Genomic DNA, 11,874 nt, shown 5'->3' on the forward strand with positions numbered 1-11,874 from the left:
CCCCCCATACTTGGCAATGACAGGACCCTGGGCCTCTGCCCTGCTCCTCCTTTCAGCTGCAGGAAAGCATTTGCCACGCACACAGATCAGAACCAAAAGGGCCACGTGTTTCTCCTTGTGGGAAAAAGCAAAATATGGACAGTGTTTGCTGTGACTTTGTCGTTGGGAAAAAAACAGCAGTTCTTTGCTGAGTAAATATTTGCACTTACTTTCTTCTTGTCCACGTGCTCCAGAGGGCAGACCCTGCTCTCCTCTGAAAAGCAGGATTTGCCAAGGCTTCCCCCAGCCCTGTCAGAGACTTTTCCCTCCTCTGTCCCAGCCCACACCCACTTCCAGTCCTGTTATCCATGGATGCAAACCAAGGCACAGCAGCCTCTGCCTCTCTTATTCCGAGCTGGCTGATGCATTCCATTAATTAGTGTGGCCTTTAATGAGTGTAGGGTTACAGCACCTGAATGTGCTGACAGGGGAGAAGCAGCACCACCAGAGCCTGGTTCCCCATGGATTTGTGTTCAGAGGACCCTCCACCCTTCCTCCCAAAGGCTCCAGCTGCTGCAACCCCAACTCCCTGCCATGAGACTCCACTCTTGTCCCTCCCTTCATTCGTCGTGGCCTCTGATGGATCCAGTTCCTCCCTCAGCCATCCCTCTGCTCCAGCAGGACACAGGGAATGCTGTGGCTGGTTTGCAGGCTGCTCACCTGGTCACTGCTGGAGACACTGAGCGAGGGTGGAGTTAAACCTGGATCTTGATAAACGGGAGGATTAATAAAGTCCATCTTTTCCCTACGGAGCTGCTAATCTGCATTGAACTCGTGGGGATTTTATACTTCTGTGATATCTCCTGTTTTTCGTAAAACCTTTGGAAAATGGCCCACGAGTTGAAGAGTTATGGCAGCGACAGAAGAAATGACAATAAACCTCCTTCCCTCAGGAAACCAGGCTAAGACCTGGAGAGGCAGCTTTGAGCTCAGAGCGATGGTTTTTATCCCTCCCTCTCCCACACGTCTGTCCCTCTCTTTCTAAACTGACAGAAAAGGAAATTACCCTCCTTTTCATACGGGGTCTGACCTGGCATTGCAGGGCCCTGCGGGTGCGCAAGAAGATGTCCGGGGAGAAGATGCCGGTGAAGATGATCGGGGACATCCTGACGGCCCAGCTGCCCCACATGCAGCCCTACATCAGGTTCTGCAGCTGCCAGCTCAACGGGGCCGCCCTCATCCAGCAGAAGACGGACGAGGTGCCCGAGTTCAAGGAGTTTGTCAAAGTAAGAGCGGGGGCGACCCCCGGGAATTCGGGGCACGGAGCTTGTCCTGTGGTTGAACGAGGCCACGCCTGGAGTGGGGGGTTCAGTTTTGGGCTCCTCGCTTGAGAAGGGACATGGAGGGGCTGGAGAGTGTGAAGGGAAGGGAGCAGAGCTGGGGAAGGGGCTGGAGCAGCAGGAGGGGCTGAGGGAGCTGGGGGGGCTCAGCCTGGAGAAAAGGAGGCTCAGGGGGGACCTTCTGGCTCTGCAACCCCCTGACAGGGAGTGGTCAGGCCTTGGAATAAGAGTCCCAGGGAGGTGGTGGAGTCCCTGTCTCTGGGAGTGTTCCTGAGGTGTCTGGATGTGGCCCTTGGGGACGTGGATTAGGGATGATCCTGGTGGTGCTGGGGTGGGACTGGATGATCCTGAAGGGCTCTGCCAGCCTTGGTGATTCTGGGATTCTTACCCAGACAAGGCAGGTGACAATCTGTTGGAAAAGCACAAGGAATTCCCCTGTGCAGTCCTACAAGCTCAGCCCAGATTCAGCTGAGGATTGGTGCTCATTCCTTGCCTTTTCCATTCTTGGAGGAGCTCGTCTGCCCGGGTTTAAACCACGTGACTAACCAGGTTTTACCTCTCTGGTGTTTCAGAGGTTGGCAATGGATCCTCGCTGTAAAGGAATGCCACTCTCCAGTTTTCTGCTAAAGCCTATGCAACGGGTAACCAGATACCCACTAATCATTAAAAACGTACGTCCTGTGCACACCTGGGGGGTGGCTGCTGCTTGGCTTAGGGCTTCATTACAGGGGAGTGTCCCTGTTGGTGTCGGGCTTTGTCACTGTGGGACGTCTGATGTGCTGGGGAATGGGGGGGTGTCCTTTAATATTTGATCCAGCTGCAGAAAATGGGGTAATTCCTTGGCCTTCAGCCCAGCTTGGTGTTTCCATTTGAAGCAGAGGTGAGACTTGCACCCAAAGAACCACGAGGCAGTGAATGTTGAAGGAAAACTTCAGACTCTGATAACAGGAGTCAAGCTTGTGCTCAAATTTCCCTTTCCCACAGTGTCATTCCCTCCCCACAGGCTGGGAAATGCCACGGTGGGGAAGCCTGGAAGCCAAATTCCTGCAGGTGCCCATCCTTTGACACTGCTGGATAACTTACAACCCTTTCCTAACTCTTATTTGCTGCCTAACACTGACCATCCCAAATAATGCCACTGAACTTGGCCCAGGGCTTTCCAAGGAAAGGGCTACAAATTGGATGTTGGCATTTAAGAGATTCCTTAGAGAGTCGTGGCCATTATTTCTGTGTTTGGCTGGAATGTGTGTCCTTGTGTCAGAGGAGTCAGCAGTGTCCTGATGCAAAGGCTGTGCAGGCAGGGATTCATTCCAGCTCTTCCCAAATAGTGTTTGTCTCCTATTTCTCACATCTGTCCAGGAGGGAAAGTATTTGGAAGGTATTGCCTGGCTCTGACAGAAATAAAGCCCTAGGAAGGAATCGTGGGGTTGACAGCACAGATACAGCTGGACTGCAGGAGACAGAGGAGCCTGTGATGTGTGTTGTGTCTCTGCAGATAATAGAGAACACTCCTGAGAACCACCCTGACCACAGCCACCTGAAGCACGCCCTGGAGAAGGCCGAGGAGCTGTGCTCCCAGGTCAACGAGGGCGTGCGCGAGAAGGAGAACTCGGACAGGCTGGAGTGGATCCAGGCCCACGTGCAGTGTGAGGGCCTCTCCGAGGTAAACCAGGGCTCCCCAGGGACCTGCACATGTGGGCAACCCCGGGAATAACCCACAGCTCCCTCATGGCACTGCATCCAGGGCAAAGAGTGGGATTGAGCCAGTCTCACCATCCCCAGTGCTTTGTTTTCCCCCTTCCTTGTCTCCCTCTCACTCCTGCACGTGACCCTTTTGCTGCTCGTGTTCTTGCCTTCCCCATGGTAGATCCTGCTTTGTTGCCTGGCTCTGGACTAGTCCCAGGTTCAATGCTGCAGTTTTCAACCACAACTTTCCACTTTCATAGTTCTTTATAGCAAAGTGATTGTGGAACTGCTGTGTCCCATCCCAAAGCTGTTCCTGACCATTTTGGAATGCTTTAAAAGTGATCACAGAACAGATTTTCTGTGGTAAAGCTTTGTGTACGTTTGAAAACCCAAGAATACTGATCAAGTCTCTCTGGAGACTTTACAGAGAGAATCCCTGCCTCCCATTTCGTGTTATTTTTCCAGGTAGCATGCTAAGTTTCACTAAAAACTGTAATGAAAACATTGTGCCTGTATGTCCTGCAAAATGAGGGGGCATGTTCTGATGGCCTTCCTGTGTTGGTGACAATAACAGAGGCAGACAGATCACAACTTGATTTTCAAAGTATGCACCAAGTTGTCAGTTCTAGAAGGTAAAAAAATAACAAGCACTGGTTGGTTTACAAACTAGAAAAAAATTGTATTTCACCTCAGGAAATCTGACTGTTTTGGGAGAAAGATGAGTGTGACAAGGTCAGAAGGGTCAAAGACACATTCAGCTGTGGGACAACCACCGCCTGAAGGAAGGTGGCTGCTTTTTTCTTCTGTAGGTGATGTCTGGCCCTAGAGCACCCAATCTATAACCTGAAAGACCCTCTGGCTGCTTCTGCCACAGTAACTGCAGCAGCAGCAGCCTCAGCTGGGGGGAAGGAGCAATCCAGCCCTCCCCAGTTTCTGTCTGAGGGGTTTCCAACCTGTCAAAGGAGCCAGCCCTGACCCAGCTGCCCAGTCAGTGAGGGTGGTAAGAACTGTGCCATCCCCTGGTGAAAATAAACCTGGAAACGGCGCTTTAGGGAAGGGCCACACCCTGCTCATGTGGTGACAACCCCTGGGTGGGGCTGTGATTCTGCCCCTTCCAGTGTCAGCAGCTGCCCGGGGTTTGGGGCTACCTGGAATTCTTTTGGGGTGCTTTGGGGGGTGAAATTCAAGCACAATTCGAAGTGCAGACCTTGTGAAGGAAGCCCAGGCTCCGGAGAGGCTGTTGGCAGAGGTGCTGCTGCTCCTCCAGGACAGGTCCTGGTGGGCTCAGCTCCACTCCCAGAGCTGCATGTGCGTGGGGAGGGGGCACAGGTGCTTTTGGCTTCTCCCCGAGTGCCCAGGCCGTGCCTGTGTGATGATGGGCCGCCCTACAGTCACTTCTCATGCAGCCTTTCCTGACCTGCACTGCTCGTCCTGCTCCTCATCCTGTGAGCCGGCTCAGGACCAACCCAGGACTCAAAACTGTGTCTGGTCTCTTTCAGGGGGACCCCGATTGTTTCACTTTATACAGTGCGTTGTTGTTCTTCTTCTACTTTTCGCAGCAACTCGTATTTAACTCAGTCACAAACTGCCTGGGACCACGCAAGTTCCTGCACAGTGGGAAGCTCTATAAAGCCAAGAGTAACAAGGAGCTCTATGGTTTTCTGTTCAACGACTTCCTCCTCCTCACTCAGATCATAAAACCTCTTGGCTCCTCGGGCACAGACAAGGTGTTCAGCCCCAAGTCTAACCTGCAGTACAAAATGTACAAAACTGTAAGTACCTCTCTGGATTGGGGGCGGTGACAGGCCACGTGTGCACAGGGCAGCAGCTCCGTGCTGGGGGTGTGGGCAAGACCGTCCCAGAGAAGAGCTTTGAAAGCTTTGGAATACGCTGGGCATTCCTGGGACTGGTGGGGAGAAAGTTTGTGTGCTTTAGAGAGAAAACAAAACATACTTTTGAAGTTTTACTTGGAGAGAACTCTCCAGCAAAGGGTCGCTTTTGTATCAGGCAGCGACGGGGAGAGCGCTGTTCGCTGCTCTCTGTGGGGAAGGAGGGATTGCTGAGCTCCAGGAGCCCGCTGGCTCCCTCCAGGACAAGTGTTTCCAGGCTCTGGAGGCACCTCTGTCTTTGCCAATGTTTAAAATTCTCCCATTATCTAATCTGAAGACAGATGGGAGGCAGAAGGGCAGAGGCACCTCAGCTGAACCTGTTGTAACTTGCTGTGTGTTGAAAGCGCCTGCTCAGACGTTGTGCAGTACAACTCTAGCTTTGCCTGATGTTTTACAGCCCATTTTTCTAAACGAGGTACTGGTAAAATTACCCACAGACCCTTCTGGAGATGAGCCCATCTTCCACATCTCCCACATTGACAGAGTCTACACCCTGCGGGCTGAAAGCATTAATGAGAGGTAAGAGTCTCCAAAGGCCGTGTTGGGGCTGAATTTGTGAAGTCTGGTGCAAGTGGATGGTGGGAATGGTTATGATGGAAACTTGCAGAGCAGTCTCCAAGCAGTTTCTTTTACAAGACTGGAAAATTCCCTCTTCTTGGGAATATGGTGATAGTCAGTATATGAAAAGCAGGGAGAAACAGTGATGTTTCCTGAATTCCAGCAAGAATGAAATATCTGGGAGGGTGGATATTTAGGCCGTATTTCACAACATTTTATGTTAATGTGAAGAAGCCAAAAGATGCAATTGTGCCTTCTGCTGTTACCAGCTGTGTGTCTGTGCAGTGACAGCATTTGTATGGCTGTTGAAGGAGATCAAGGAACAGGTCAGAATTAGAATATGAAGCAAAACCTACCAAACTAAACCCAGTGAGTTTATCTCATTCAGTTCAGACTGGAAAAGTCAAAGGAAAGGCAACCTTAAAACCTGAGCTGATGGGTTTTATCTCTGGTGAGCTTACAGAGAGAAGCCTACACTGATTTATACTGAAAAGGTTTCTCTTCCCCAATGTAAAGTCTTGAAAGGTAACTTTTATTAAAAACTGAAAGCTGGAAGTGCAGCAAAGCCCTCCCCACAGTGCAGACATTGTGTTGGTTGTGCCAGCTGGGAAATGTCCGGTCCTGAAACATTCTCAGGCACAAAATGTATGAAACATCTTGAGGCTGTGGCTGCCCCTGGATCCCTGGAAGTGTCCAAGGCCAGGTTGGACAGAGCTTGAAGCACCCTGAGCTGGTGGAAGGTGTCCCTGCCCATGGCAGGGGGTGGGACTGGATGGGCTTTAACTCTTCATTCCGGGTTCAGAAGCAGATCCACAGCTTTGAGATTTCCCACGTTTCCTTGGCTCAGGTCTCGGGCTCCCTTGTGTGTCACAGCAATTCCTCTAAATCCTTGGGGTCCCTGGGAGTTCTTCTGCCACCCTTTTCCTCTGTCAGTCTTTCCACTCAGTCTCTTCCGGGCACATGGTGTGATTGTTGGGAACAGGGCTTGGACTCAGTGATCCTTGTGGGTCCTGTCCAACTCAGGATAGTCTGTAATTCTTATTCTTAAGGATGAAATGATTCCCCAGAAGGGCCCATAAGACACTGTGTTCATTCACCATCCGTGTACCCCCCAAGTTATGTTTTAAATGTCCCAAGGGCCAAAAGATTTTAGGATGAAACCTCAGGGATCAAGGTAAGGGGCCACCTCTGCAACCCAGGTGTCTTGTACATATTGGCTACCAGAAGTTCATTATAATAAAGCAAAGGGCTTGGTGAAAGCAAACCTGTTCTTTCTACCTTTTGGTTTCTCACCAAGTAGCTCCTGCTTGTGGTTCTCTTGAGCTTTCTTTGTGTGGTGGGATCTGCTGGCTTGGGATGGTTCCGTTTAAGCAGGTGCTACAAATTCCAGGAAGATCTCTTCCAGGCAGAGAGCTCTGGGACAGCAGAGGCTGGGGTGGGGCCAGAGCCTTGGCTGGGAAGGAGGGACAGCTTTAGTGTTCTGCCTGCTGTGCTCCGGCAGGGAAAAATGGAAATGGCATTTTGCAACTTTGTTTTCTCCTTTCCTTCTGAAGGACTGCCTGGGTTCAGAAGATCAAAGCTGCTTCAGAACTTTACATAGAGACTGAAAAGAAGAAGAGGGAAAAGGCCTACTTAGGTACAGCATAGGACGAGGGGGTCTCATCTTTTGTGGAGGAGTCCATGGGCAGGAAAATCCTTTGATGACTTTTCTCTCTGTCCTGTTTCACCGCAGTTCGCTCGCAAAGGGCGACAGGCATCGGGAGGCTGATGGTGAACGTGGTGGAAGGCATCGAGCTGAAACCCTGCAGGTCCCATGGTGAGTGCTGGGCTTTTTCAGAATGTGCTCCACCAAAGGGACATTCCCACTTGTCAGCCTGACTTTGGAGGAGGTTCTGTCCCAAACACGGCTTTGCTCAATGATGTGGGTCTAACAGAGGTAAAATACGCAGCAGTGACTTTGTGCAGCTCAGCTGTTGTCCTGCAGTTGTCCAGCATCAGGCATTTGTTTCAGGCTGACTTGGTTCCCACCACATCAGCCCTATCCTAAGGGATCACAAGGCACAAAGTCCTGCAGGGAGGAGCAGAAGGTACTCAGCCCCCTGCGGAGCAGTGTGTTCACTGTGATGTTCCTGGAGTTCATCCCAAGGGCAGTGAAGCCAAGGTCTTTCCCACCCCAAGGGCTGTAGGAGTGGAAGGAGATTGAGGACGAGGATCACACTGTTCTGTTTGTCCCAGGAAAGAGTAACCCCTACTGCGAGGTGACCATGGGCTCCCAGTGCCACATCACCAAGACCATACAGGACACCCTGAACCCCAAGTGGAATTCCAACTGCCAGTTCTTCATCAAGGACCTGGAGCAGGACGTGCTCTGCATCACGGTGTTCGAGCGGGACCAGTTCTCCCCGGATGGTGCGTAGGGGCTGCCAGAGGGATTTTCCAATCTCCTGCTTTGAGGAGGTGCATTCCTGCTGACAGAAGTCATAGGGAATGGGTTGGGTTGAAAGATGGTTTTTAAAGATACCCCAGATTTGAACCCCTTTGCATACTGGGAGGTGGCTCACCCTTGCTCCCCGGTGGAGTTGTGCTGGCATCAGTGCAAAAAGAATCCACCTCTCTCTGGTTTTTGGGAGTTCCTTTTCTTGTGCAACTTGGCAACAATCAAAGTGTGATTTGTAGCTCTGCTAAGTCTCCAAAAACTCTGGATGCTGTTTGCAAACAGATTGATTCCTGCAGGAGGAAGATAAATGCCTCCAAGTTCCTGTTATGTGCAGGAACAGTGGCAAAGGTGAACCCAGGATTCCAAACCCAGTAGAATCATGGGATGGTTTGGGTTGGAAGGGACCTTAAAGATCATCTGGTTCCACCACCTTCCATGGGCAGGGACACCTTCCATTAGACCAGGTTGCTCCAAGCCCCATCCAAGCTGGCCTTGGACACTTCCAGGGATGGGGAGTCCACAGCCTCTCTCATTCTAGTTTCATAACCTGGGATAAACATGGAGCATCAGCAAGTGTATTTTGGAGCCATAATCTCCCAGGCAGTGTTTGGATAGGACTGGCACTGCCATGGCCAGCACCACTTGGCCCGGTGACCTTGTTGTTGCTGTGAGGCACTTCTTGGCTCTGTCATCTCCAGAGGGTTCCCACTCGGGTTTAACTGTGCAGCAGCTTTTGGCCTTTTTCTAACACATCATAAAATCCAGAAGTCACTGGAGTGAGGCAGCTGTGAATTCCGTAGTGGGGGTTTCCACACATTTACTTGGAATGCTGCTGCTGTGTAACATGGTCTGGCTAAACCCTCCTCTGTGCAGCTTGGCAGCCTTTGGCCCTTGTCAAGGGCAAAACCAGAGTCAGGCTGAAGACTCGTGTCTTCCTTTTGTTGCGTGGGGGGTGGAAGTTTAGTTCCTTCCGCAAACCCCGGTTGTGCCGTTCCTGAGCGCTCCCTCTTTTTGCCTTCCAGACTTCCTGGGCAGAACAGAGATCCGTGTGGCAGACATCAAGAAGGATCAGGGTTCAAAGGGGCCGGTCACGAAGTGTCTCCTCCTGCACGAAGTGCCGACGGGAGAGATCGTGGTGCGGCTGGACCTGCAGCTCTTCGACGAGCCGTAGGAGGGCAGGGGCCGTTGGCGTTCGGTCGAGGTCACCGCGGCCCGCCGGGGTCTGCGGGAGCTGTCACAAGGTCCTGGCTGGTGTGGCAGGAAACCACTGCTCGCCCTTCACACCTCCGAGGGTTATCAAAGCAAACAGGAGCATCTTTGTGCCTTGATAATTCTCAGTGAAAACACGAATCCCGGTTTAGTGAGGAGATCTCCCTCAATCTCTCAATGTGGAACTTGGAGTTGGTTTCCTGGGTGGATGAAACAACCCTGTTGTTCCTTGTAGCTCCAGTGGGAACGGCTGGCAAACCACAGAGGTGGCTGTGCTTGCTCCAGTTGCCCTACTCTTGAATTTCCGTGGAGAAGGCAATGCTGGGATGTTTGGGAGGCTTTCTGCAGGGTTTTCCCATGAAGGAATTCTGTGCCTGTTGCTCAGCAAAGTGGGGTGTAAATGGGACGTGAATGGAAGGAACAGTTTTGCAGCAAGAAGATCTTTGAAGATCTTCATGATGGTACTGAAAAGACTTAGAAAATAAATAGTCTATATCTATAAACAGAGAAGATTCTATTAACAAACCACTTCATGACTTGCATTGCCCCTGAAAATAAATGATGTCCAGGCCTCCTGCACAGAGATGAATTGCACTCCAGAAGAGTGCACCCCCTCGGTACCTTTGGAAGTTGCTGTTGTCCACAGGACTGTAAATGTTGGCACAGGAAGCCAAGGGTTAAGCACAGAGCCCTGCTGTGTGTGTCCTGCTGTACCACTTGGATACTCCTTTACTGCTGCTGCCCAGGTGGGTGATCTGTCACCTGCAGTGGGGAAGAAAAAACAATCACGGCTCCAGCTCAGGAAGGGAATTCCCATCCCGCAGAGTGTGGTTTCAAAGCAATCAGTGGTGCCCAGGTACTGGCCTGTGCTGGGCTCACCTGTGTGGGAAAAGGTGTGATGGGAGCGGGGCAGCAGCTCCCAGAGGTTGGTGGCTGTGCTGGATGTGACCAGAGCCAGAGCTTGGGACGGTGCAGAGTGGGGAACCCCAAAGCCTTGTCACGCTGGGGAGCGCCAGGGCTTCCCTATCCATTGGCTCCATGGACACACACGTCCAGGCCCACATCCCTGTTGGGCAAAGCCCCGGCTCCAGGCGGGCACTCACGTCTGGCGTCCCCGGAGCACCCGCGTAAGGGCTTTGCTGAGTCTGGACTCGAGAGGGAAAAGAGCCCCGAGAGTCAAATTCCTCTTTGTTCTGCTTGGATTCATTCTGTTCATGCCCTGCCACGCATCCACTGGTATTTTTGTAAGGACTTCATTCCGAATGGGAGGTGCCAGCCTGTGTCATTCGCATGTGAACGTTCTCGTGGAGCCTGTTGTTGGGTTTTGGTGTTCCTTGCATGTCCTTCAGTCCTGGTTCCCACCTCTCCTGTGTTGGTGGTGTTCTCTAGCACTACAAGTCTTATTGGTTTCCATTAGGAAATTAGGATATATCCATAACAGGTAGGTAGATCCGTATGGTAATAAGTGTAAACTGTGCTGGGAAGTGTCTGTGTATTATAATTTCCTAAAAGACCACTGTAATGTTTCAAGCAATGGGAAGAAAAAAAAAAAAAAGTATGTTGGAGGGACAACAAAGTTTACATTTCATACTTTTCAGAATCGCTTTATTATTTATTTATTGAAGATAGTGTAGAATTTTGTATCAGAAATGACAGACATACTTATGTATTTTTTGAAACAAAACAGAGATACACACTTTAGTTAGAAACTTTCAACTGACCACGTTTTAGAGGGAGTGTAACTTCCTAGGCATGCATTTGTTTACCACTAACTGGCTGAAAACACGATTTAGAGAACTTTAAGTTTCTATTTTTCAATGTTGTTAAGAAAATTGTTTCAATTAAAATATGTAAATAGTACTAAACCCATGCTTTCCTAATTCCATATCAAGACATTTTATGAAATATAATGTATATGAAAATACACATCGTTGTGGTAGGATTAAAAAAAAAGTGATAAAATCTATTACTGGAGTAACATTAAATGTCATTGTCTAACCTTTGATCGCTGTCCTAATTTTACTCAGCTGCCAACGTGGTAAACGTTTATTTCAGGGTTTCAAAAGTAGCATCACTTTTTGCTGGGATCATTTCACCAGCATCGGTGACAGCAACACCTAATTAGACAAACGGGACAAAAAGCCCGTGGCTGTAACACAGAAACCCTGGGCAGGTTCTTGGAAGAAGCCCCAAAGAGCTGGAAGGGGGGACCCTTCTCTGCAGACTGGGACCCCTGACATGGGCGTCCTGGAATCCCAGATTCCCGGACTGGTTTGGGTTGGAGAGGAGGATGTCTGTGGAATAGGCATTTTTAAACTGGTTTTTTTACTTCTTATTTTTTAGCTGGCTGCTCCTCTGAGCCCCGGGGACCCCCAGACCCACTCCCCACACCCTCAGGATCCCTAGATCCGCTCCCCACACCCCGGGACCCCCAAACCTGCCCCAGGGAGCCCCAAACCCGCTCCCCACACTCCGGGACCCCAAAATCCACTCTCCACACCCCGAGGACCCCCAAACCCTCTCCCCACACCCTCAGCACCCCCAAACCCTCTCCTCACAACCTCAGCACCCCCACACCCCGAGGCGGGTCCCCCCCCGCACCCCCCGCGCGCTCCCGCCGTTTCCCGCCCCGTTTCCCCTCCTACTGGAAGGTGGCTGCTTTGGGGTTTTTAAAGCCTTTGTAATAATGAATCATTATGCATCAGGCCACACTGTTTCTCCTAAGACAAGGTCACCTTATTTCAGTTGCTGTGAACGTCTTGTTTCCTCAGTCACC

The 11,874-nt window shown here is 50.9% G+C and overlaps 1 protein-coding gene across 5 annotated transcripts in view; it reads left to right on the forward strand.

The window, feature by feature from the left end:
• ITSN1 (intersectin 1) overlaps positions 1 to 11,101 on the forward strand; it is a 96,625-nt gene extending 85,524 nt beyond the window's left edge. For 2 of the 5 annotated variants that reach the window (XM_051791171.1, XM_051791173.1), the window contains 9 exons: positions 1,082 to 1,265; positions 1,892 to 1,990; positions 2,815 to 2,982; positions 4,505 to 4,777; positions 5,292 to 5,413; positions 7,006 to 7,088; positions 7,185 to 7,268; positions 7,688 to 7,861; positions 8,912 to 11,101. In XM_051791171.1, coding sequence (XP_051647131.1) covers positions 1,082 to 1,265; positions 1,892 to 1,990; positions 2,815 to 2,982; positions 4,505 to 4,777; positions 5,292 to 5,413; positions 7,006 to 7,088; positions 7,185 to 7,268; positions 7,688 to 7,861; positions 8,912 to 9,060 — 1,336 coding nt within the window. In that variant the 3' untranslated portion in view covers positions 9,061 to 11,101. Of the gene's footprint in view, positions 1 to 1,081; positions 1,266 to 1,891; positions 1,991 to 2,814; positions 2,983 to 4,504; positions 4,778 to 5,291; positions 5,414 to 7,005; positions 7,089 to 7,184; positions 7,269 to 7,687; positions 7,862 to 8,911 lie in introns of those variants that run through there. The other 3 variants (XM_051791172.1, XR_007905098.1, XR_007905099.1) reach the window with 3 other exon arrangements.
• Positions 11,102 to 11,874: the final 773 nt, after the last annotated feature.

Source organism: Manacus candei, unplaced genomic scaffold, assembly GCF_025592945.1.
Source record: "Manacus candei isolate 608988 ecotype Guabito, Panama unplaced genomic scaffold, ASM2559294v1 h1tg000031l, whole genome shotgun sequence".
In the NCBI taxonomy this organism is placed as follows: Eukaryota; Metazoa; Chordata; class Aves; order Passeriformes; family Pipridae; genus Manacus; species Manacus candei.